Raw genomic sequence first — 27,703 nt, forward strand, 5'->3', positions numbered from 1 at the left:
TCCTTTTGAGTCTCTACTTTGTCAACAAAATGAGTCGTTTCACTGACATTCCAAATGTAACAAATCACCAGGCGCTGTCTGTTACCTAGCAACCCCAGCCAAGCCCAACCCATTACCTAGCAACCTAGGCAGAGTTCCAGCACATTTGGGCCCTGTTTACATGACAAAAATCCAATAAAAATTTAACTTTTCCCCATTTCTATTAACAAATTTACATGAAGACGTTCTAATTACAATCTCTGTTTATGCAACGTTTCAGTACAGATTTAAAAGTTGTCGCCACGCTACTAGTCAGTGCTAGTTTCTTTGAAACTAAGTGTGCATGTGCTAAAAAAAATTTACAGTACAAACACAACAAAACTCTTCCATTTTCACCAGAAATTGTTGTCGTGTGAACAGGGCCTTGTTGGTCAGCTGCTTTTACTGCTGTATTTGCTGTATAATGGCTGCTGGAAAAGACAAGAGTTTTGTTGTTGACTTACCTTCCAGAAACCACTTACTACATTCTTGTTGTTTGTGCAGGAGGCTCTACTTCTGCTTTTCAGTGATCTATGGTTGTGTAATTATAAATGTTGAGTTGGGAGGTGTGGCCAGCAGGAGCTTATTTTAATTTATTTAATAATAATTAGGTGTAATTAATTGTAATTAAGTAAAGAGAATAATAATAGTAGTAATAAAATGAGGCATTAAATTGAAAGACAAATCGATTAAGAGGAATGTGGAACCGTGGATATGCAGAGTAGATTACCAAAGAAATCTAAAGATAGAAACAGGAGTAAGTTTAATAATCCTGAAAAGTTTTAGTGATCTGATGTCAGATAGTGAAGAAAAAGAAATGCTTAGGTCCCTACATATTCATATACAATATGTAGGTTTAGGTTTTCGCTATTGAATTGATCAGATCAAAGTTGTTATTTTGCTCCATCTGGCTGCATGATTGATGCTATTGTCTCCTTTACTGAATAAGCTCTTCTGAATAAAATGAGGCTCATGTCAAAAGTGTTAGAATGACACTTTCATGAAAAATGTACTAGTCTCAAAACAAAGAAGAAACAACGGATTATGAAAATGCACCTTTGCCTCCCACTCACTGAAACCTTTTTCTCCACCTGGAAAACAAAAACCTTTTAAATAATTCAAGCATTTTCTGCTCTGCTCATTGTGTTAGAAATGTATGAAAAATCTCTCCTTTCTTTGTGATGTGAGCAATAAAAACTAAAATTGAGAAAACATTCATGTTAACTGAAATAAATAAAAATGGCAATGCAAAAAAAAAAAAAAAACTATAACTAACTAGAACTATATTGTGTGAAATTAGAGCTATAACATCCTTAGTTTTGTGCTTTTGAATCGACTTACTAGCCTTCAAACTGATGTGAAATTGATTTATATTTTTCCCCAACACAAGCAGTTTACGTCAGCTGTTGGCAAATTACGGCACTCCCCCTAGTGGCACAAATCCGCAAATTGGCGGCAGCAAAAGTCCGTTGGTTCTTGAATATGAATAAATTTTTTTGAAAATGTTATCTTCTGCTGGGTATTGATTGCACATAACAACACGCTGCACCTAAAATTACTGCTGTAACTAATAAAAACTAAGCTGAAACTAAACAATACTTAACTAACAAAAACACTGTGAAAACGAATTAAAACTAACTGCATTAGACAAAAAGTCACAACAAAACAAATCTTACCAAATATTTTGGTCTAGTTTCTAGTGTTTCAGTTCACTTGAACAAAACTAACCTAATAACTTTTGGCAAATATATGAGCTTGTTTTGAATTCATTAATAATGATAAAAAAAGTCTAGTTCACTTATAACATGACATTTTCCCCATGTCATAAGTGAAACAATCTGAACACAAACTTTTTCAAATAAATATTAAGAAATTATTGACTCAAAACAAGCTCATATATGTTGCTGAAAACTTACTTGTTAGTTAGTTTTGTTCTATTTTTAGTGTACTAAGATATTTGCACTAAAAATTAGACCTGAAATACTTGGTAAGATTTTGTGTTTTTGCCGTGATGACTGTATTTTTGTCCCAGTTTCTAGTGCAAATATCTTTGTTCACTTGAAATAAGACAGAACTAACTTACAAGTAATGTTTTGCAGCAAGATAAGGAGCTTGTATTATGTTAATAATCATTAATAGTGATGAAAACGTTTTAGTTTCAGTGGCAGATTATTTAATTTAAAACGTTGGAAAATTGTCTTGTTAAAAATGTAATATTCTGGAACTAGTACTATTGTATTCTTCTTAAGAAATTACTGACTTAAAACAAGCTCCTGTATCTTGCTGAAATGTTACTTTTAAATCAGTTGTGTTTTATTTCAAATGTATTAACATATTTCCACCAGAATAGAATAAAAACACTTGGTAGGGTTTTCCGTTTTTGGAGTATAATAAAAAAATCCCAAACTATTGTAACCCTGCTGCAGAGACTGCTAGGTCACCTCTGATTAGCATGCAGCGCTCGATCCTCTCCTGTCCTCTGCAATCGCCTTTATGACAAGCACATCAATTATTGAGCCATTAATTATTGGCCGGAACAGATGTCAGTCAAGTGAGACGGACACTTTGACCCTGATGGAAAACACAAAGCTATAAACACACGCAGATTGAGTCTGACCATGGGCGCTTGTGTCTGAACGCAAGAGGAGGTTATAAATTTTGAGGACAGGGAAGCCAGGTAGAAGGAGAGCTTCCCTGACAATGACTGCTACATATTTCAGATAGTATATGCACTCATCCTGCTGCAATTCAGCTCAAGAAAGCACAAAGCACCCCGGCAGGAGACATTAGCACTTTTAATTTGAGCCATATGGTGGGAAGATGTGAGTAAAGGAGCCAGGAGAAGTGAGTGAATGACTACTGCTACGTCGCAATTTTTTATTGTAACCTTTGTGGAGCCCTGCAGAGTGAAAAGTTTCGGATCAGGTTTATTAAACATTATTTCAGGCTCTTCGACTTGCAGAGAGCCGTAACAAAAGTTCTGGGTTTTATTTGCTCTGCAGCTTTTAAGTGTCCAACTGTTACGTAAAGGTGGACAGAAAAATATAATCTATAGTCTGAGACAGAAAGAAGCTTCAGCATTTTTTTTTTTTCTTTTAATATGTAGTGTTGTGGAAAAAATGATTGCCCCCTTAAAAATTTATTATGTACTGAATGTCAAAAAGATTTTGAACAAACACAAAAGATACCCCTCGAACAGAACTGAAAAGCATGATTAACAGCGCTAAGCCCCGCCTCCTGGCTCTGATTGGTTGTTTCTAGTTAGCACTGGGAGAAGGCAGAGGATGTTTATTTATTTATTTCAGATTATCTGTATTATGTTATACTGTCGCAACATATAGACCAGTGATTCCCAAAGATTTTCTTCTTCAAAAATATGCTTCTATAAACTGCTGCTGTGCAAGTTACTCAACAGGCTGTTGCTAGGTAACCAAAAGTTACTTCACAAGTTGTTGCTAGGTAACCAAAGATTTAGTGAGTTTGTTGATCCCACCAACCTTGTTGAGCGGCTGAAGTCTTTCTTGTGCGGTTCTGGGTTGGAGTTCAGTGACATTATTGAATATTCTATCAGATGTATTAACTATTGATATTGATCACATGTCTATTGCGATTATATATTATTGATCAGCCCTATTAGTGACAATAGGCATTTCTTATGTGAAAAACTTCAGCAAGATGTAGGAGCTCATTTTAAGTCAATAATTCATTAATATTTATGGAAAAGTACTAGTTTTAGTGGCAAATTATTTCATTTATAATGTCTTTATAAATAATCTGCCAATGAAACTGGGACTTTTTCATCAATATTAAAGAATTATTGACTTAAAACAGACTCCTACATCTTGCTGAAAAGTAACTTGTAAGTTAGTTTTGCCTCATTTCCAAGTGCAAGATATTTGCACGAGAAACTTGGTAAGATCTTGTTTTTTCAGTGTAGATGTGTCAAAATATAAAACTGTGCTGAGTTTTCATTTTTGTATTCCATTTTTTTTTCGCCTCTATTTACCAGGGTCAAAATCAAGTTTGACACTGACCCATTCAGTCACTGAATGAATGGGTCACTGACTGACCCATTCAAAAAGTCAGGAAAGCTTTTATCAGTTATTTAAACCACGACACCAGAGCAACCCCTTTCACACCACTCCATTTATTAACCAGGTCTGTCTGCGAAAAGTAAACATTGGAAAATATTTGGACAAAGATAAGACCTTGGTTTTAAAATGGTTCTTCCTGTCACCATCTATCCGCTGTGAACTTCAACTTATCAAAACAGTTTATGTCCACACTTGTTGGGATGAGAGCGAAAACCTTTTTTCCACTTAGAAAGCCAGAAGTTGTTTTTCTGTATTCTGGTTTTAAGAATCCATTCCAGTAAGTGGAGCAATTATTTACTGTCATAACACCTAAAACAAATCTGTGACCACTATCCAACACTGATTGATATGAAGCCCTGTGTTTGGTAATAAAAACACAGAGCTTGAAGTCAAGCGAAATAGACTGTATTGATCATGGTCTCAGTTTGTTTCTTCTGCTTTCCTCCATTTTGGAGTCGGTTTCTAAGATTTTCAACCTCAAGTCAAAAACAAAATGTGTTATTTTAAGAATAAATACCAACGGATTTATGGTACACCCAAAGATATGGTTCAACATTTACAAAAGTAAATCTATTTTTTTGGTGATAATGTACAAATTGTCTATTTTATGCAGGTGTAAACTGCCTCTAAAAATAGCCCAAGCACTTTTTAAAAAATCCACTCGGTCTTTTTTTGGCAAAGTATTAATGCTTTTTGGTGTCTGGAAAATGAAATGTTTCAAAAACCTCCAGAATTTGACGTCACAACTGACAGCCACTTCTCCGTTACCTAGCAACCCCAGCCAGCCAAGACCAGCCCCGTTACCTAGCAACGGACCAAGCATCAAACCAAAGTTTGATTTTTTATGTATTCATTTATTGTATCTATTCCCAAGGCAACTCTGGCATTAAAGTGGTTGTTTTACAAGTTTCTGTAAGCAGTAACATGACGTGTTTTCATAAAGCTTTGATTTAATGTAGCCATTGCTGTGGTGTGTTAACACTGTGGTTATCAGATATCACTTAGCTCAAACACAATGCTAATGATGCTGCCAGGACTTTAATTACATTTGTGCACCACTGCAGCCATGTGAAAGTCCTGCTCTGACTCATTGTTCCTCACACCAGCCGTGACAGAGAGCAGCAGCTCAACAGAAAGGAGAAAAGCAGTCGGCCTCTTCTCAGTTATCCATTAATAGACAGAAATGTCATGAGACAGGTCATATCAAAGCCACGTTTCGCTGCCTGCGTTTGATGTGTTGACGTAGAGCACAAGGTTGGACCTCCTGAAAGTCACGGCCGCTCTAATCTCCGTAGCCGGTGGCGTGCGTCACCTGTCCTGGCTGTCACAGGTAACCCTGGGACCTCGCCGTGATGACAGCCTCATCACAGATAACTGAGAATATATCCGTTACGTCCGCCATGGTGTTATGATGTGCAACGTTCCGGTGATGACCGGGTCTCCCTGCAGCAGCGCTTCAACTCCTCATCTTCAGGCTGGGCAATTTTTTTCTTTTTTGCTTCACCCACATCTACCTGCAGGCTAAAGAGGAAGCAGTTGCCACAGTGACGAACCGCAGCTACATTACTTCATAAGTTCATAAGGTTTACCACAGTGTGTATGATGCCTATTGAAATCCACAGAGCTCCTCTTTGTTGTCCACTCAGGTTGTACAGGTGTTATATTTCCAGGAGAGTCGAATCTAAAGGTTCTCATATATTTTACTGTAAATTTCAGAATGCAAGATTTTAGGAGGTCTAACAGGAAATTTTAATTACCAATAGTATCATTTAATTCAAGCATGTATTTTTGCTGGTGTCATCTTAAACTGTAAACTGCAGTATGCAACTTTTATAAAAAACATGTTTTCTACATATTTTTAAAAATATGTTTCCATGTTATGACAATATAATATGAGAAAAACAATCTGTGAAAAGACTGATTTCCTCCACCTCCTGTCTGAGCTACTATTGCCGTCTGAAGAAATTCACCGCTCCTACAATAACAACCAATCTGAGCCAGGTGGGGGGGTGTTAGTGCTGTCAATCAATGTACTTGCTGCTAAAAATTCTAATGGCGGAGAAACAACTTAACGTTTCACAAAAACTGTTTATCTGTCATCGGAGGTCGTGCTAATTAGCTTGAGAATTCATGACAGGCTGTGTTAGCTGTGTCTTAAGAGCAGAAGGTGGAAAGGGGATGAGCAGCGCCACACAGAGGGTAATTGACAGCGCTGAGATCCGCCTCCTGGCTGTGATTTGTTGATTCTGGATAAGTACTGGGAGAAGGCAGAAGAGCTTAAATTTTAAAAAACAGGTTATCTGTCTCATACCATACAATAACAGTATAGTGACAGTTTCAACAAATATGTAAAAATATATTTTTGATAAAAGTTACATACTGCAACTTTGATTTGTGGGGTGTAATGATTTATTTATTTAGGATGGCATAGATGATCATTTTAAACCCACATTATTTATGTTTGGTCAGGTTACCTTTATCTGATATTAATTTAATGAATGGAAATATTTCATTTTAATTAAGCAATGGAAGACTGAATTATTTTAGTTATTATTCTGATTATTAATAGATTAATCTGATAAAAGAATTTGGCAGCTTGTGCAGATTTTTAATTTAACTATTTAAGCCTTTGATATGCAAAAGTAAAAAACAGACAATGAAAATTAGCAATTAGGTTCCTTTTCTAGATAATGCTTATTATTGGCTTAACTACTGTGAGTGTGGTGTGGTTTTTTGAATTTGTATATTCCAGTTAATGATTAATTAATTAAATGATTAGTTCAGTAATTGTTTAAGTGTTGATTTTCTGAAGACCTTGTGTTTCAAATGGCCAGTATGCGGATTGAACCCATGACCTCAGCGTTATTAGCACCACACTCTGACCAGCCGATCTAACCAGCCATACATAATGTTGAGCTTTTATTAGTTTTTTATTATTTAGTTTTCCATTGTCCAATATGGGGATTGCACCCATGAACTTACATGATCTTAGCACAATGAAGATTTAAGAAAAGAGCTCATAATCTAATGTTTTTCAAAATCAGTATGCGTAACGGTTTAACTAAAATTCTTCTGCTATATTTAATCACAATTAATCCAATTAATTGTTTCAGCCTTGGAAAAATCTTTTTTCACAGCACCACAGCAAAATTTAAAAACTAAATGATGGTTCATAGGTATTGTATTTAATATTTCCAAAATGTTTGACTTAAACTTCATATGTGTCATTTAGAGACAGGGGCTTCCATACCACAAGAGATAATGGTTTTCTTATGGTCCACTGCTGCCCTCACCTGGAATGTGGGTTGAAACTCATTTATTGAAATTAAGAATCAGTTCTACACTGTACACATCTTATTTGAATCACCAGAAATGGTTATAGTTAATCAAATACCTGATTTAAACAATTCAGTTATGATCTGAGGTGAATGGGGTCGTTTCTATCTCTTTCCATCTGTTCCCAGTTCTCAGCTTGATTAAAGGAGGTTATTTCTGGCCACTCATCGTCCTAAAAACAAAGGCCTCCTGCATCTACTTTCTATCTTGCAGCTTAATCCACTCTGAAAGAATTGCTTAAACCTTGAAGACTTCCAGGTGTTCTTTGCTAAACCTGACCTGCCTTCCTATCAATCAATCAATCAAACTTTATTTGTATTCCTATGCTGAAGACGACATCTTTATGCTCCCCTCAGCCCGGACCGAGGAAACCGATTCCTAACCGTATCTCTGCACATAAACATTGTTTGGAATCTGTCTATTCCAATAAATCTTGACCATGGGTTTCCAAACTTTTTGATGACATAGCCACCCAAAACTCATTGGTTTCTGGCCGGGGTTAATGTTACAAAATACGTAAAGAAACATTAGCATGTCTCACTTTTATTCACTATTCAGTAGTTATTATATTTGTTTATCATAAATTATGCTTCATGCAGTGGACAATTTCATTATTATTCTGGTGTTAATATAATACACTACCTTATAAAAAAAACCATTAATAAAGAACTTCACAAGTCACTCAAAGATATGGAAACAGCGACAAAGGGCACCCTTAGTGGAGTAAAATATTTAAAAAGTTGTCCATCAAAATACCTTTTTTACTGTAGGAAAGCATGTAATATTTTATATTTATCAAATCACATTTTATTTTCTAAAGTTCTTAGATTTTGTAACTTAGTGCTTCTCCACAGCAGGTCTGCTGGATGATTGTTTCTGTCTTTTTTCTGTTTTACATGACAACGTAGAGTCACTTGGTTAACCAACGACTAATCATTGATGATGTCACGTTCGACAAATTCTAGAGATTTCAAAATAAATACATAATAATACGGCATTTTATTAAACGTTTTGTGCTTTTCTGTCACATAAGGAAAACTATTTCGAAATAATTTTTCTCTGAAACCTTTCTAAGAACCGGCCAAGCCATTGCTAGCGCTAGCTTGCTAGCTATGCTAACGTGTGTTAGGTATGCTAGCTAGCTTGAGGAGCAAAAAGCAACTGGATAAATTTAACCGGCAGCCAATCAGAGAGATTAGCGTGGCAAATAATATTTTAATAACTTATTTTAACAGATTAAAAACAAATGTGAAAAACAAAATATATAATTTAACCATTTATTACATTATTTCTTTCTTATATTCGCATTTTCTTCTTCTCATCTTCCGTCTAACTGCCTCGTAACGCCCCCTGGCGGCCCTCACTTTGGAAAACACTGCCTTTGACAACCTGTTTACTGTATATGTCAGCATATAGTTCGTTCATCTAAGTGTCAACATCAGGAAAAAGCTCACTTGAATGACTCATGGCTGGAGCACCGACGTTCCCAAACCAACTTGGTTTAGTTTTCTGCCAAGAAGAATAACAAACGTCGAAAGAAAAGGTCTTTTCAAGTTTGCAACTAATTAAGAATAGTAATGAGTGAAGGGTTTGAATGTTTATATAAAATAAAATTTTCAGTCTTAATAAATTTATAAACAACCGAGTTGAACTTTGGCACAGAGGTTCATGTTAAATGGATGTATTAGGTGGAAAAAATAACAGAATGAGCCAGAAACATAAACTGTGGAATATTTGACAGGTTCTGAAAACATGTTTAACAAATACCGTTCCTGGTGAGTGATAGAATAAACTGGTGAAATTTCTATCAAAGTATGTGTCATATATTTACTGTCAGAAGTTCTGAAACAAAAGTAAAATAAATTAAATCCAAAGCCAAGCACAGCTTTAGAAATATAAAACCTTGTTTTTAATGCACTGCATAAATTTGCATAAGACTCTACCCAAGAAAATCCCCCTTGCTGCTTTCCATTTGAAAGGCAAGATGACAAATTAAAACCAGAAATGCAGTTTTTGGTGTTTCTAAGACTCAGCGCTGACATAATTTATTGCTCTGCTGAAGGAAAGGCTTATGTCTGCAATGAAATGTATTCAGTTGTGTTTTAGAATTGGTCAAATTCCCACGTTGGAATGAATCGTAAATAGTTTCCACCTCAGGAATTCAGACAAAAGCTTTTAAAGGAATCAGTATTCTCTAGTTCTGGTTATGACAGACAGGCACAGCTACAAAAACATTAATACACAAAAGTCACGTTTTGTCTCATCACAACTACAAATGTACTAATTTAAAATTTAACTTTTACTGTTTTCATGATGCTGTTTGTTCATTAATGTTCCCTGACAGATTGAATTCACAAATGTGGACTCTGTTTATTATTTTGTTGAGTTCTGGAGGAAAATTGTTGGATTTTATCACTCAATTACAATAATAGAAATATATTGTCACAGAATAGTTAGAAAATCACACATTTTTTTTTCTGTCCATTTTACAATTACGTTTTACTTATCACACGAATTAAAAACTGAATTAAAGCTAAATAAAAAATTTTTTGTGTAAAGTGCATTGAGAGGACATGTTGTGAATAATTTGGAGTTAAAGGAATAAACTGAATTGAACCAAAGTAAAAATGTTGGAAAGTTTGTGGCAATGAGGAGAAAATAAAAAACAGAAAGAGTTCATTAGCTACTCATAGATTTGCAATTCTCTATCAAAACCTGTGTTTATTTCCACAGTTTATTGGATATTTACTTCTAATTGAAACAGTTTGTAGAGATCAGAGGAATGGCGCATCCTGTGCAGCTGAAGGAAAAAGGAAAACGTTTCCGTTACCACGGAAACCAGGGAAAGGTCAACAGCTAAACTCACTTTTAAAGACTGCGATATCTTCAGAGGAGATACACTCTGATGTTTTTCCTCTATAGATAAAATTACAGACCACTGCCCAGCCTGGGATGTGGCTATCTGCCGATCAAAAGCCAATCTAAAAGAGGAGTGCAGTGCGCTTGAGAAAAGGTTGGTCAGCTGGCAGAAAAGTGTTTTTTTTTTTAAAAACTTCTTTTAGCACCAAGTGAGTCTGACGCCTCATTACTTCTGTCTTTTTTTTCTTTTTTCAGTTTTAAAAAACTTAAGTGTTTCTTGTTATCCACATATTTCAATTTTTGAAACAGCAGATGGGGTGAATGATGCTTGAATTTGTTTTTAAATTTGTCTGAGCATGATTAGTAGCGTTGATGGATTTGTTAAACGCCCACTGTTAAACCCTAACCCTAACATAATCTCACAGACACTTTTAGAACAAATTAATCTGTAAATTTCTCATATTTATTCATGACGTAGAGAAATATTCACATTTTGTACCTTTATTTGGGTCTCAGCTGTTTTTGGCAATAAGTTGATATTTTTGGTGTCTGGAAATTAGCCGTTTCAAAAACCCTCGGATTGTTCTGTCACATTTGATGCGAACTGCGCCGTTACCTAGCAACCCCAGTCAAACCATGCCCGTCACCTAGCAACCTCAACTAAGCTCAGGCACATTTGCAGCTGGTTTTGAATGCGCTGTTGAATCACTGCAGTGGAAGACAAGTGTTGTGTTGTTGACTTATCCTGTGTTCTTGTTGGTTGTGCAGGAGGCTCCACTAATGCTTTTTAAAGATGTACAGTTGTATAATTGAGCATCTGTTCGCAGCCATTTTCACATGAGTGTAAACGTTGAGTTGGGGGGGCGTGGCCAGCAACGGATTATTAGGATTAAAAGTGACAGACGTCCTAAAACAAAATAGGTAGAACTGGATAGACTAGAAATCTCAATAAATAAGAATAATTTTGTGTAAAATATAGGAGATTAATTAATCCAGAAAACACAAAGAGAGCCAGACTAAACATGTTTATTTTAAAAGACACACATGTAAAATTGCCTAGAAAGTAAAGCCTAAAATGATACTGCAAACAATGTCCGACTTCAAAGCTGGAATTGGTTTTATTTTTAACAGATTTGGAGAATAAAGTCGATAAAATGCTCTTTACGAAGCTCAAACTACACAAAAAAAACACCAACAAAACCCCCCACAAAATCTTTTCAATGTTTTGATCTAGTTTCTAGAGAAAATATTTCAGTACTGTTGAAATAAGACTAACTATAAAGTAACATTTCCTTAATGTTAATGAAAAAGTACTAGTTATTGGAAAGTAAAATAAATTAACTCATAACACTGGAAAACTGTGTTGTTATAAGTGAAATGATACGCCAATGAAACAAGTACTTTTTCATTAAAATGAAGGAATTATGTACTTAAAACAAGCCGAAAAGTTACTTGTAAGTTAATTTCGTCTTCTTTCAAGTTTTCAAAGATATTTACACTAGAAATTTACTTGGTAAGATTTTGTGTTTTTGCAGTGCAGGCTTAAAAAAACAAATCAAATCCAACTTCAGTGTGTAAGTTTGTATAAATAAGCGGCATCAGCTGCTCAATCTGCAAACCCCCAAAGTAATAACCCCGTCTAATGAGATGGCAAACCCGCAAATAACGTAATGCAGCGACTGTGGGGTAATGTTATTCAATCAGCCGTGCATCGCTGCTCTGTCTGGTTGAACATAATCAAAGCTATAAGAGGTTTTATCCACATTAGAGTTGAGCTGTGCTGTAAAAAGCTCAGTGTTGTGTGTGTGTGTGTGTGTGTGTGTGTGTGTGTGTGTGTGTGTGTGTGTGTGTGGTCTGTTTACAAGGCTGTGAAAAGGGTGTTTTGACTCTTGGCTATCATGCGATTTGGCTGATTTGGAGCTGAGAAGATGAGTCGTCTGATGTGGCCTCTGAGGATGGAAAATGTGTCAAGAGGCAAGAAGATGGAAATGAGCAGAGGAGAGAAACGAGAACCAGCGAAACGCTGGAAAATGTGTGCATGTGGACTGACACACTGACGTCAAAAGAGGTTTTTAAGTGTGTTTTTCTTACAGATAGTTATTCCAATTAAATGCAATAAACTCTTGGGAGGGTTGCTGGTTGTCCTTAATGTTTTCCAGCTCTGAATTATTCGTCTCTGGACCTCAAAGTGCTTTGAAGTAAGCTTCAAATGTAGTAATGTAGTTCTGTCCTTGGCATGTCGTACCAGTTGACCAAATTTCTATGTCAAATGTAATATTTCAGAGTTTGTTATGCACTCCAACAAGATTCCCTGAAACATTTAGAAAAGAAACAGGCCTGTTTTATTACATATTCTTCACCATAATTAACTTAACTATGTTTTCAACATGTGACCAAAACACATGGTTTTAGCTCAAATACCAGTAGAGCTTAACAAAATGTACATGTTTATGTTTGTAATGGCAGAGCAGAAAAGTTTTTTAAGGTTTTCCCACAAAAGATCTGATTGGCATAGAATATAATTGTTATCTAAGTGCTTCTTTTGAGTGGTATGTTTTTGTGTCTTTTTCATTTTGAAGATCAGCAAAGAGAAATTATCCCTAACATCAATATTTAATCCACAGCAAAACAGAAAGTCAGTGGACCACTACGATCCACTAAAAAACACAAGTACTCAAATTAAAAGTTACATTTTTCTACATTAAAGCTAATATAACAAAAATATTTATTAGTTTAAATGTTTTTTTATACAAAACTCTACTAGTGGTGGCAATAAATAGTGCTCAGATTTAATTTCAGTGTAATTTTCACTTGAAAGAAGCTCTTTGAACTGCAAAATGTGATGTTTAAATAAAAATATTTTTTTGTGTGTGCAAATCAGAGTTAAATTATGTTTTACAGTGCAGGAAAAGTATTCACTCACTTTTCTTTTGCTTTTATTTCTGACTCGGAGGCTCATTTAGTAGATAGTTTCTCTCTTCCGTTCTGTTTGCTTCGCTGCTGTCCAGGGCCGGTCCAAACATTTTTGGGGCTCTAACAAGATTTTCATTTGGGGCCCTCTCATCCCAAAATGTCATTCCTAGGCTACTCTAAGTGCAATTATTATTATGCCTCTTGGAGTAAGTAATAAATTAATTAATTGAACAATAAATTAAAACAGTAATTTTATTAATCATCCATTTGGATGATTTATTGTTTTTCTCTTTTTCTACCAAAAACCGAATAATAAAAGTCTTCAATCAAAAATCAATCAAATTTTATTTGTATAGCACGTTTCAGCAGCAAGGCATTTCAAAGTGCTTTACATCAAATCAAACACAAAAACACAATGCAACATAGAATCAACAATCAAAACAGAACATTAAGTAATCAATCAAATTTTATTAGTCTTCAGTCTGGTCTAAACTAGCCATTTTTTACAGTTTCGTTTTAGAAAGACTTCATAATTATTTTTTCATTGTTGTTATTGTTTCTGTTGTTTTGTTTATTTATTTTGGATATTTAAAATGTATTCCAGTTCCTGTGTTAAATGTTTATTAGAATTTAAAGCTTATTCATCTTGTTCTCAGATTATTGTGCCATATTACCACTATATTAGTTGAAAATTATGTCAAAACAACAATATTAACTTCTGGGACAATTTGTTGTCCAGTAAAATTGGTTATCAAGACAAGACTAATTATTAGCATAATTAATATTTAGCTTACATCACACCAGTGTTATTATGGCTCTTCATTTTTAACTTTACAGGAGCAGCAAACTAAAACTAATTATTTTGAAATGCAGAGTGGTGTTTAAGTGTTATATTATTTCAGCTGTATACATATAATTTAACTGTGCCAGAGTTTTGCTCTTGGGGGCCCCCTGGTGGTGTGGGGCCCTAACATTATACAGTGGAAGAAAAGATTTTATTCTATTTTTTCTTTAGTCAGAGGCTTCTTCAAATTCGCTGTAAGACAGACCTCTATAGGAGATTCGTCCTGTCCACAGCCATCAGAACCTAATAACTGAATAAATTTGAATTAATATGAGCTAAAACAAAATTTGTTTAGAAAAGTCCACAGATTATTTTCCCAAAGTTTTTAACTTGTTAGTTTAAAAGATCTGTGATCAAGTCTGAGATAGGATTACTTTTCCACATGGAGACAAACTGGTAGATGTGATTTACTTTTATTTTCTAGAAAAAAGTATTTTTATGTATTCAGATTACTTTTATCCTATATTTAATTATTTTCCGATATCAAAAATAATTTAATTGGCACAAAAACAGCAAAAGAATCTCCAGAAGAGCCACTGATCTCCACACAGAGAATCATACAAGAGACCATTTTATTGGATTTATTAAGATTCAGACACTCAAAACGGATCAGCCCATCACTAGTAATGCTGTTTTTACATCATTAAATCCATTGAGCTGCAAGAGAGACCACCAGTTAGATTAAATACGCTCCCCGCCCGCAGCCGAAAGGTTAGCAAATCCAATACAGTCCATCATATAAAAACCCAAGGGCAGTTATCAATTATTATAACATGATCAACACTGTGCAATGCAATAAAAGAAGTTCCTTTCAAACTCCACCATGGACCTTTTCTCTCTTTTTTTTTCTTTTTTTGGAAAAGAAAGAAAAAAACTTAATTTAAAATAATAATAATAGGAAAAAAAGAAAGCGACAAGACACCAGAGAGATTTTGTTAATAACACTACACATATCTAAAGAGACCATCACTGCCTAACACCTGACCAGCTTCTGTGAAAAGGTGGAGCTTGAAGAGGAAACATAAGAGAGGGATTGGCAAAATATTCAACTGTACAATTGTTCGGAGTCTCTAAATAAACTTCCAGGCAAACTGAAATAAAGGAAGAAGACGACATTGCACCCTATGAAACATTAGAGCATATCATTTTCTCTTGTTTTTTTCCATTTCTTTATTTTTAACAGACTTAGATTGATGGAGGTTGACTACTGGCCTCAATGGAAATTTAACACTTAAATTATTTTCTGTCATTAATATGAGCAACAAGGTGAAGTTTCCTGATTTATGTTTTTTATTTTTTCAAACTTTGTGTTAAAGTTGGACAGTGCTTTACCCCGGATATCCCAGAAGAAGACTTGGATCTCGGATGAAGATTTGTTCCTGGGAAGAGTTGCTGGGTCCTTTCCTGGCAACTCAACTGTTGCTCCAAACAAACAGTCGCAGAAGTGGAGCAACCTCACATGGGAACAATTAGATTTTTCTAGAATATACAAGAAAAAGAAAAACAGACTACTGCAGTGAAACTAACCCTCTCACACACATTCACAGGTTTCTCGCTTTCTCGACTTTCTGAAAAGGGAAGTTAGTCTTTAAACTGAATAAAAGATAAAAATGTGTTTTGTTTTTTTTCTTTAGGAGTTGTAGTGATACATGCATCCGTTATACTGATATACACTTCTTAAAAAAAGTTAAAAAACAAAAAAAAACATCAACAAAAAACAAAACAAAAGGTATTAGAAATGCAGCTATACAGAGTCTTTCAGCTAATCCTGGGAGGTGAGGGTGAAGAGCGGGTCGCACATCTGGAACCCAAACGGGTCGGACGTTCCAGATGCTGTCGGGTGGAGCCGAGAGGAAGAGGAGGAGGAGGAGGAGGGAGAGGAAGAGCCGGGCTAGTTACTGCAGCAGGGGCGGCTGCTGGGCTGAGCCGACTCCGTCAGGTCCACGCCCCGGTTCCGTCCGCTGCTGGTGCCGGCGGCCTGCGGCTCGTTCTTTGGAAGTTTCTTGGCTGTGGAGACAATAAATAAATAAATAATCAATCAATCAATCAATCAATCAATCAATCAATCAATCAATCAATCAATCAATCAATCAATCAATCAATCAATCAATCAATCAATCAAAACAAGGCAGTTCAAAGTGTTTTACATCATAAAACAAAAATACAAAGTAAAAAAAACATCAAAAATAAAATAAATTAAAATATAATAATAAAGAAATAAAAATGTATAAAAATAAATAATAGAGAAAAACTATAAAATTATAAAGAAAATAAATAATAAAATAAAATAACAAAAAAATTAAAATAAGTAATAAAAATTACTAAAAATAAAAAATAAAAAATACTAAACCACCACACATTAAACTTTGATTAGGCCACTTCAGCTTCACTCATTATCAGCCTCTCTGCTGTAATTTTTACCTCAAGCTTCTATTTGTCTTTTTTCATAATTGTGCTGTCATGAACTTTAACATTTAACACACGACTCTTTGTTTCTTTTTTTGTTTACGTTTGATAAATATAAAGGTAAGTGGGAATTTTGATATTTTAAGGACAAAACTTGTTGGAGTGTTTGCCACATTAGAGCAAAAATAGAAACTTCAAAGTGTTTTACATCACACAGTAATCAGTCATGAAGAAAGCAATAAACATAATAGAAATGATTTATTCATCTTGAACATGTTACCAGTAAAACTTAACCAGTAAATTAATACACATATTTTTGTATCACAATAATCTTAACAAGCTGGAAAAAGAGCAGGAAGAACATTTTAAGTGTCGTCGTTACACATCAAAATGTTGCTCAATGTTTCATTGATTATGTTTCAACTCTAACCATGTGGGTTTCTAGTCTACATTTAAAGGAACTCAGCTTTTCAGCTGTTTTGCAGTTTTCTGGAAGGTTGTTCCAGATCTGTGGTGCACAGAAGCTGAGCGCTGCCATAAAACGCCACAGTGAGAGACTACATTCGATTTCAGAGGTTTTATAACTGAGCTTGTAAAGCGGCTTTATGACGCCGAGCCTCGGCCAAGTCCGTAAAGCTGGACAAACAAGTTTGCTTTTAAAGGGATGTGTTTAAAATGTGTGATAAAGCTGAGCACAGCCATGGGGATAAAGTAACTACACCCTGTGCTGCGTCTGTATGTGAGAAAAGATCCATCAATCATCAGTAGCACATGGTGGATTGATCATCATCAGTCTGAGCAACTCTACTAAAAAAACAAGAGGTTTCAATTTAAAAAGATAAATACACTGTAACAAGAAGATGCTTGAACATTTAGGACAGATTTGGTAGAAACTAGTTACATTTATTCAATTACTTTTACTTGAGTAACTTTTTTAAAATTTTACAAGTATTTTTACTACTTCATAGTCATTTTATTATGAACTATTTCTACTCTTACTTGTGTAAAATTTGTTTTAACCAAAAATTCACTGGAAATGGACACATACCTGCAGATTTTGTTAAAGTTTCATCAGTTTTTAATTGAAAGAAACTGACTTGGAAAAATTTATTTTGGTCCCTAAAATACAAAAATTCCCACTTAACTTAAAAAAAATAATAAAGAGTCCTTTATTAAGAGCTAAAGTTCATGACATTGTAATTACAAAAAGAAAACTAATCTAAGCTTAAAGTAAAAATCTACAGCAGAATATCTGATAATTGAAATTGCAGTGGCCTAGTCAAAGTCCATCTTGAATGAGATGCAGAAACAATAAATCAGAGAACTATTTTTCTTGATAAACACTTGCAGTGGTGTACAGTGATTTTTATAACTGTGTAATTTTGTGTTTTATAATGTCGAGCACTTTGTGATATACAAATAAACTTGATCGATTGATTGATTGACTGATTGATTTCAATGGTGCTAAAAGAATCAATAGAGGAAAAATTAAACCAGTTTAAATAACATTTAAAGTTGAACGAACTCTGAACTGCTTTCATCAGATTATTATTCAGATTATTCCACGTCAAAAATACATGAAAACATAAAACAACATCATTACCATCAGTATTACAACCTAAAGGGTAAAACTAAAATCTAATTCCAAATCCTACATTTAATTAAATTATTATGCAATATCAACATAATAAACATATTCTGGTAAATATTCTCTTTGATCAGTTAAAATAGTTGCTTTTCTTGTTCAAACAACAATTCAAAACTAATTAAGATTGAAAAAAAAAAACAAGCAAAACTGGTGAACCAGCTTTATAAATGTTGATAATTTTGATAGAGAAATGAATACAAAGATACTGGACTAATTCCAGATTTATTTTTCTCATTATTTACAACATTGCTGACATAATCAGAGTTCAATAAAGACATTATAAGCTCAACGTTGCCATCTCGTGGCCACAATGTGAATTAAACTCACTGTCCACACCCGGAATTTGTTCAAGGAATAAATTGTAGCTTTTCCTGTGGTTCACTTCCCCACATCTCAAATATTTTCTCCTTCTCAACAAGTAGCACATGTTCACAAGTATTTGAAATAAAAAAAGGGATAAAATAATAAACCACTGACACCCATCAAAGAATAAACACCTGAATAGCTTTAAATAATTACCAAATTTGGGAGAATTTTCTCTTTTCCTCTGAATCAGAGATTTTTTTTTTACAATAATTCAAATTATATGATTTTAAAAAAATCCCTCATGTTCATACAGAGGTCATATGTTTCAGAAAAATAAAGATTAGACTTCAGCTGTTTACTACATGAATGATTTCAACAAATCATTGCACAAAATTGACCTAAAAGATTACATTTTATTTCAATTAAAACACACAGAAGATATGTGATCAATGATAAGTACACCAATTATACTAATTAATTTACAAGAGCGATCTGAATTCATTATTTCACAACCACGGTTTTATCAACTCTAATTTAAGACTTTTTAAAACAATTATGAATGAAATTTAAGACTTATATCACAGCAGAAATCCACGAAGCATTATCACATATTTTATATTAGCTGCATATATATATATATATATATATATATATATAGTTTTGTAAGAATAAAAAAACAACTGAGATGAACAGAGTTCAGTCAATTAACAATAAATTCATAATAAATGCAAAAACACTAGCCAGGCTAGCTAGCAAGGGATTATTAGCAGCTCGTTAGCGGAGGCCTCATTTGCAACTTAAACTTTAGGCTGACAGAAAAGTCCCACAAAATAAAAAAATTAAAAAACTTCACAGAATACAATTAAAGTCAGTAATTAACAAACTTCAGACCAACTTTTATGTTTTAAATTAATTGAAGAGATTTTAAGGCCTTAATTTTAGATATATGAATATAAGACTTTTTAAAGGATGTGTTTATTCTTTTCACTATATCAAAACAAAAACCAAATGTAATTTATTATACAGATTTATTACACTAAGTGCATTTATGTATTTTTTTATGATTATGGCTTGCAGCAGATTAAAACCCAATGTCCATTTAGAACCAAGACTACAAAAGTTCAATAAACATTTATTTTTGATCAAGAAATGTTTTGTTGTGGCCTTAAGAATCATAGGGAAGAATCCTGGATTGACAGTTTGTTTTTAGTTTAAAACAATTTAAATTTATGAATACAGAGAGAACAAAAACTTTAGAGAGCACGTATCATAAAAATAAAGTGTTATATCAGAGTGGAGTTCACTCAAATAAAGGCATGTTTTTACTGTTTCCTTACAAAATAATCATGGAAAACTAATGGAAGAAAAGAAAAATGCAGAATGAGTAGAAATGTTTCTGCCAGTAAACAATCATCTGGAGACATGATGATTGAGTAACTTAATAAAGTAATATTAGGTTATATTTATAGACTAAAGTGTTAAAAAAAAAAGACAATTTGTAGAGCAGCGAGTGTTAATTAAAAGATGAGGATCTAAAATATTTAGTTAAGATGCAATTTATCACAATATTTTGTAGTATTATTGTGATAATAAAAATGATGATGAAAAATATGTATTACTACTTTTTGGATAACTGTACAACACATAAAAATGAATGTTCCTGTCTGAACTACAGAAGTCACAAACTGGGAGAAGTTTGATTTATTTCACTAAACTGTACATAGAGACTTTATTGACTCTCTTGTGGGAAAAAACAGTGCATAAAATAGTAAAAATAACATCTTAATCAGTTTTTCTCAACATGGATAAGATAAATGAAAAATCTTTGTCACAACATGAAAAGAAACTGAGGAGGGGATTCTTACCGATGGCCATGAAGATCTCGTTCACGTTCATGGAGGTTTTTGCTGAAGTTTCCATGAAGAGCAAACTGTTGTCATCTGCGTACGACTGCGCGTCCTGCCAAAGAGCATGACCAATTACAGAAAACCACAATACCCTAAATAAACTGTTTAAAAAGACATGTTTATTTTAGAGTAAAGTTTTAGAGCGGAACAATGATTAGCTGGTTTTAGGTCGAGGTGGAAACGCAGTCTTAGCTTTGCTTGTTTTTCAGAAAGATTGTTTTTAATATTTTGGAAATATTTTAATATTTCCTAAAATGATTGGAAGCTGTGCCACTGATGTCTGTATCTTCTAAAAAGGACAAATCAAGTCATTAAAGTTGTAAGAGGACCAACCTGGAAGTCCAGAGCTCTCTTGCTAGCGAGGTCGGCCTTGTTCCCAGCCAGAGCTATTACAATGTTTGGACTGGCTTGTCTCTGAAGCTCTTTGACCCAGTTCTTCGCTCGTACAAATGACTCCTGGAAAACAGCACAGAGGGGTAAGGGTCGCCTCAATTAGGAAAATAACAACCAAGCCCAAATGATGGCGAACAGGGCCAGAAGAACTATTTATTAAACCGATCCTACAAACAAAAACATCTCAAGAGACAGAAAGTTTTGGTGAATGATGGAGAAGCAGAATTCAGTTCTCTAATTAGGAGCAAACTTCCAGAAAACAGCAAAAATGCTGAAACACTGAGTTAATTTAAGTTGAGGCTAAAAACCTCTCCGGAAAAAAAAGCTGCTCTGGATTTCATCACTTCTCTTTATTCTGTTGCTGTAATATAATTCATCTTTTTTGTTTTGTTTAGTTGTTATGTTTTTATAATTTGAACGCTTGATGCTGAAATGTGCTATGCAAACAAACTTGACTTATCAAAAACATAAAATCTTACCAACTATTTTTGGTCTAGTTTCTATTGCTAATATCTTACAACTCTTAAAATAACACAACACTAACTTATAAGTAACTTTTCAGCAAGATACGGAGCTTGTTTTATGTAAATAATTCTTTAATATTGATAAAATAATACTAGTTCCACTTGTAGATTATTTCACTTATAACAAGACATTTTCCCATGTTACAAATAAAATAATCTGCTACTTGCACAAGTACTTTTTCATCAATATTAAGGATTTATTGACATAAAACAAGCTCCAATATCCTATATAAGATGTGACTATATCTTGTAAGTTATTTTTGTCTTATTTCAAGTTTACTAAGATATTCTCACTGCAAACTAAGTTTGTACTTTTGCAGTGTAAAATAAATCACACTGAGACTAAGGTGTTTACTTTCAATAATTAAAAGTCTCTTCCAGATAAGAAAGTCAAACTACTGAAGATCCAGACATTAGTCTTTCAGATATCAATGAGTCTAGTGTAGAAAGTCTATAAACACTGTGATGCTCAATAGTGACTCATCTCTCAGTGCTTAAAAATAAGCCTCTGAATGCTGCTAAAAACAAACATATATAATGAAAATGGAAACCCCCACCACGCCCATTTCCTCCTACGCCACAACTTTCCTGTGCAAGCTAGCAAAGATTAGCAACAGGTAGCAGCAGCAGCAGCAGCAACAAGACGACAGAGAAAAGCCTGGCTCACCTCATTTGTGATATCATAGACCACAATGGCTGCCTGGGCGCCTCTGTAGTACATAGGAGCCAGACTGTGGTAGCGCTCCTGACCAGCTGTGTCCCAGATTTCAAATTTGACTGTTGTGTCGTCCAAACATACCGTCTGAGTCAGGAAGGCAGCTGCAGGGAAACAAAGCAGATAAGGCGTCCTGAGTCACACAGAGTGGGTTTCAGTGAAAGTAACACGAGGCAGCGCTGTTCGCCTCTCCGTGTTTACGCCGAGAATGAAGCTCCAGGATTTGATAAACTAACTGCTGTGAAAGGATTTCCTGACACAAAGGTTGTGGCTGTTTAGGAATGCAACGATTGCATTTTTCTGGGCGATTGCTGATTCAAATTTTGGCTGATGCCAATTATTTTAGCCTGAAATGTCGCTAAATATAGCAAGAAAGTGAGTTTGTAGCAGCGGGGTGACTATTGTTGACTCCAAACGTGCGGACATGACTGCATGGGCCGATCTGCCAGTCAAACCTCTGCAGAGCAGAAGAGGACACACTGCAAAATCACAAAATCTTACCAAGTCATTTTGGTCCAGTTTCTTGTGCTAACAGCTTAGTAAACTTGAAATAAGAGAAAACTAACTTACAAATGTTTTTAGTCAATAATTCTTTAATATTGATGAAAAAGTACTAGTTCCACTGGCAGATTATATCACTTATAACAAGACATTTTTCCCACATTATAAGTGAAAAAAATCTAAATTACTTGGTAAGATTTTGTGTTTTGTATTGGTTTAGATAAATCAGTCAGCTTGTTTTGTATTATGCAGTGAGATTCGGACCTATTTGCTCCTGAAACCCTTTTTATCTGGACGAAAGCAGAATAGCATCCCACAAATTCCAGGAAGAGGTTAAAGGTTGAGCTTCAACAGACCACACACAGCTTTCACCAGACAAAAAGATACCTGAAACTATGAGCGAACGTCTAGGAATTCACCTCAGTTCTTGGTTCCTCACAGATTTCTAAACACGAGTTAAACTTTGAGTACAAACACCTTTATGTTTCCGAACCAGGAAATCTAAAAATATTCAAAGTAAACCTCTGTCCAGTTTGGCATTTCCATTTTGAAAACGGATAAATCATTTGAGAACATTTGAGAATAAAGTAGCTTCCATTTCTTCAGAAGATCACAAAATGTTTCATTTTCTTCATAAAAGACTTTTTAATGAATGCGAAAATGTTTATTAGTGACAAATCAAGGAATGAGCAAGTGATTTTTCAACAAAGATCATTACAAGTGGAACTAGTATTATTTTATCATTATTAATCTAAGAAATGTTTGTGAGCTTCTTAGAAGTAAAACCAGTTAGGCGAACTATAAAAACACCAGTTTCTCTGTTAGAAACACTTTATGACGCAGCAAGTCATGCTAGGTGAAGGAAACTGGGTGTGTTGTTTGTGAGCATAAAGTTTAGTGGGTTAGAAATTGTTTTCTTTTTACTTTTTATGTATCCTGTGTCAGACCATTTGCTTATAAATTTAAAAAAATAAACTGATAACTGGTCACTCTATGTAATTCATATTTACCCACAATAACTAGCTTGAGCTGCAACTGTTTTGCTTTTTAAAATGTCTGGACCGGTGGCGTGCTCCGGTGGCATAGAGGGTAGAGCGCCCCACATTTGGAGGCCTTCAGTCCTCGACGCGGCCGTCGCGGGTTCGATTCCCGGACCCAACGACATTTGCCGCATGTCTTCCCCCTTTCCTGTCAGCCTACTGTTGTATAAGGGACACTAGAGCCCACAAAAAGACCCCCTGGTGGGGAAAAAAATAATAATAATAAAAAAAATGTCAGGACCATTGTCTGAGTACAGCTGCAGTGTGACTCTTTGTAAGCAATTTTATGTCACCTCCTTCTATCTGTGCTGATCAGAGTAACGACACCGGTACAATATACATGAATGCTACCAGAATTTTAGTATTACATTTTCCATTGTGGTAAATTATATGCAGATGGGACAAGCAACCTTTTAAATCTCTCCACAGGGTGCCGGTTTGTCCTCTTCCTGACTTCTTCCTTTCTTTTGGCAGACTTTGCCATCTCAACTTTTGACTTGCATGCACATTGTGTTGTTCACCGATGTTCAACTTGAATGTTTCATATGTAACATCACTTTTTTCCCCCCCAAGTTTCACTGCCTTATGCTCACTTTATTTCTTTAGTATTTTTCTCTCTTTACACAGATGAATCTAACTATCATGAGCAACAAGTGTGAACAAAACCGAAAATGAAATCTTGGAAAATGAAGAATTATGTTGTGAATATTTATGTGTGTACGCTATAGTTAGAAGGTTTAATAAAAAGATTTTTTTTTTACGTCATCATACATACCTCCGATTGTGCTCTCTTGGAATTCGTGAAACTGACCCTTGACAAATCGAAGTACGAGACTTGACTTCCCCACTGCTGACTCTCCTAGAAGCACGAGTTTGAACTGGCAGATCTTGTTGCCGGCGTTAGGTCCATTGGGTCGCGTGGCTCCACCTCTACTTGCCATGTCACTCTGTGTGGTCTCTCCCCCTGAGCGCTGATGTGGTGGTAAAATCCTTTAATAACACCTACATGACAGAGAGAGGAAGAAAGAAAAATCTGATAAATCAAGTTGTAAAAAGCATTTTTCTTCTACTTAGGCTCCCTCATGATGTCACATTGTTTCTCAAATGTTCGGATTTAGAATATCTCAGTCCCTGTTGTCAACTTGAAACTTCTAAAATTGCAACACAACATCTCAACAGTCCATTCACTGGATTCCTGTTGTTTAGTTTTAAATTAAACATTTTTATACCTGTCCATAACATAAAGGGCACTCACGCTTAGTTAAATAAAAAAGAGGCATCGTTGTTCCTGCGGTAGCACCTGTATTTTACTGTAGCTGCTTGTTCCCTTTGACATTATATTGTCGACATCTGATACTTTCAAGACCTGCTTAAAATTCATTTTGTCTTTTTCATTAAAACCAAATTACTTTCTGTCTTTCTTTTTGTTTTTTGTAAAGTGCCACAATATGTGTATTGTGAATGAACTGAACTTTTCTTTATTTCAGTGACATACAAACAGCACAGATTGGATTTCTGCTGAAGCAGCAACACCGACAACTAATATGTTGCCCTCAAATCCTGCATCTGTGAAAAACTCCAGCTATACCTGCGAGAGGATTTAAGTTATGAGTAAAGGAGATTAGCGGACAAGTTTAGACAACACATTAGGGAAAACCTCCTTAGGTTAGGTAAGAAAAAGTTTGATACTATGAGCTGCAGTTTTGGCTTTGTTCAGTGGGTTTGTGACTTTGCAACCTGGCAGGGACATTTTCTCAGTTAAATAAATTCTGGACCAAAAACACAACACATGGAATTACATGTGGTTTATACAGTAGAAGTGCTATCTTAACCAGGTGTCTTTTTGTAAAGAAGATGACTGATTTAAATGAGATCCAGTGATTAAATTAAATTAAAGTTCAACAAAATTAAACAAAAATAACTGCAATATTATTGCAGCAAAGACTTGTGTGGGTGAAACATTTATTGTGTTTCCAGTCCATGCTCTGTACAGAAATCATAATTGTACAAAACAAACTCTTAACTCTTAATGCCCACACACTATTTGGTTGATTGTATTGCTCATATATGATGATGGGAATGTGTTGATAATAGAGCAGAATATAAAAATAGCTTCTGATTCTGGGAAAATTAAAATCTTACTCAATATCAAAAATGAATTTCTGCATACAGACATTATATGTTATCATTAGGAAGACTCCTGATTGACAGTTGCACAAGTGAAATTCATGAAAAGGTAATTGCTGAAAAACCTAGCTACTCAGTGGAAAGTTACATGGAAGGTAAAACACATCCTAGAATGCTTTGTATAGTAAAGTCCTTTCAAGGGTTTGGGGAGATTCACCAGAGGTGAAGTTGCTCAACGGATCCAGAAAAATTCATACAACTGTCAATTTTGGTGCTTAAAACAATTCCTCAGCTTTCAAAATCCCCATGCCTGGCTTAAAAAGGAGAATTCATAAACTGTTGCTCAATCTCAGTCACTTTTCAGATGAAAAAAGATTTAGCATTTTATTTGGAAACAAAAAGAGTCATCGCCTGGAGGGAGAGTGGGGAGACACTAAAAGTAGAAAGTTTTCACAATCTGTAATCATTTGGGAAGCAGTATAATACGCTACTGTTGGTCCAACACGTTTTTATCAAAATCAAAGTCAGCACATCAGTCCACCAAGGAACGTTAGAGCACATTCCGTTTCATTGTGCTGATTTTCATTTTGCAGGAGGACTTGGCACCTGCTCACGCTGCTAAATGTACGATACTTCTTTGGTTGGCTAGCAAACTCCCTGATCAAGAAAAAGATAAAAGAGCGGGCATTAATGCAGTAAATCATTCAAAGGAGCCCTGGCCAAGTGTTCAACGCATATACTGATCATATTCTTTCAGTAGACATTTATCTATTTAAAGGATTTATTAAATTTCTGTTGTGTTTTACTGATTTTTATTTTATTTGCTGTAAGCCAGTCACCAAAATTAGCAGAATTAAGTGGTTAAAACAAATGTCTACGGTTTTCAATTTTAATTAAATGTTGTTTACTTTCTCTTTCCCTTTTATTGACCCTCGTTCTCGAAGCTATTTACCTTTTAAATATTTGAAAATTATGCTAACATAGTTAGGAAAAGTTGTTATGACTGAGGATGCATCGTTTAAAGACTAACATTTTTAACCGCTCTAAAATGTAACAACAACAAACTACCTGACAGCCACGCAGCTCTCCTTCCACTCTAAATACCAACAACTTCCCCGAAATCGCGTTACGACATCGGGATAACCACATATAACCTGTTATTAGCTTCAATTAGCAAATAGCTAGCATTAGCAACACAGCTAACTCATATGTTGATTCTGTCAAGCTCCCGACCAACTAGCAGTGACACCTGATTGAGTCAGTAAAAAAATAAATTAAATCGCAGTTAGTATTGTGCATTATAGGTTTACACACTTACGTAACGTTTGAGAATGTCAGAACTCAGATGATGATGCAGGTTTGGGTGTGTACAGCTAATGTAAGCTGGCTAACGTTGTCCGAAAAAGGGTGAAAGTAGTCAAACTTCTGCATCAGTCAGTGATTTAAATCTGCATTTCTGTTGTATTAAAAGTGAATAACGATGCTAGTGTTGATCCATCCGAGTGAGGAGCCTTATTTACACTGCTAACTAGCACGGCCCTACTAAGTGTTGGCTAGCTGGGTGAATGTTGTTTAGCTGCGGCCGCTTCGGGAGGAGCCCTCCAGTGTTAGCATTTAGGTCGCTAATATTAAGCCACTCACCAAAAAGAAAAGAAGGGCAGCCTGGATAATGGGGGTGTTGTCTCCGGCCCGATTTATACGCAGCACTTCAGAGTCTCTTCACAGTGTGCCGACTATCCGGACAGGTTCTGAATCGGTAGATTTCGTAAGGCTCCGCGGTGTCCCTCTCCCACTTCTTTCAACTTCCCTTTTCGCATTGTACGAAGGATGATGACAGATCGTATGACTACAACTGACAATCCGCCTGCGTGTCAGTGGCCCGGACCAATCAAATGTTTACATTTATCAAAATTTTAAATGAAATGACGAATTCCAGCAACAAAAACCACAAAAAATGAGAGAGTTAATAATAACAAATAACAACTACAGGTAGTTCAAGTGGAACATTTTTTGGGGAGGGGAAACATTTGGTGGCGACTTCAGTTTACATGGTAACTGACGTTGCTAGGCAA

At 35.1% G+C, this 27,703-nt stretch overlaps 1 protein-coding gene and 1 long non-coding RNA gene across 4 annotated transcripts; one reads left to right on the forward strand and one right to left on the reverse strand.

The window, feature by feature from the left end:
- The first annotated feature begins 8,872 nt into the window (after positions 1–8,872).
- On the forward strand, positions 8,873–12,336 carry LOC122830845. The gene is made up of 3 exons (XR_006370605.1): positions 8,873–8,991; positions 10,213–10,461; positions 12,173–12,336. It is a non-coding gene; the product is annotated as an uncharacterized LOC122830845 (long non-coding RNA).
- A 2,268-nt stretch (positions 12,337–14,604) lies between these two features.
- rab5ab (RAB5A, member RAS oncogene family, b) lies at positions 14,605–27,646 on the reverse strand. Of its 3 annotated transcripts, XR_006370563.1 has the most exons (7): positions 27,273–27,509; positions 24,280–24,506; positions 21,916–22,067; positions 20,665–20,787; positions 20,290–20,383; positions 15,815–16,071; positions 14,605–15,543 (listed from the first exon to the last, which is right to left on the reverse strand). XR_006370563.1 is itself a non-coding variant. In XM_044116128.1 (6 exons), the coding sequence occupies exons 2-6, from the start codon at positions 24,443–24,445 to the stop codon at positions 15,956–15,958; spliced, it is 651 nt and encodes a 216-aa protein (XP_043972063.1). In that variant the 5' UTR covers positions 24,446–24,506; positions 27,273–27,646; the 3' UTR covers positions 14,605–15,955. The 3 variants fall into 3 exon arrangements, 2 of the variants coding, with proteins under 2 accessions (XP_043972063.1, XP_043972064.1); XM_044116128.1 differs by having other exon boundaries at positions 14,605–16,071; positions 27,273–27,646; XM_044116129.1 differs by having other exon boundaries at positions 14,605–16,071; positions 26,950–27,476.
- Positions 27,647–27,703: the final 57 nt, after the last annotated feature.

The sequence above is a fragment of the Gambusia affinis genome, linkage group LG05, assembly GCF_019740435.1.
Source record: "Gambusia affinis linkage group LG05, SWU_Gaff_1.0, whole genome shotgun sequence".
Classification (NCBI taxonomy): domain Eukaryota; kingdom Metazoa; phylum Chordata; class Actinopteri; order Cyprinodontiformes; family Poeciliidae; genus Gambusia; species Gambusia affinis.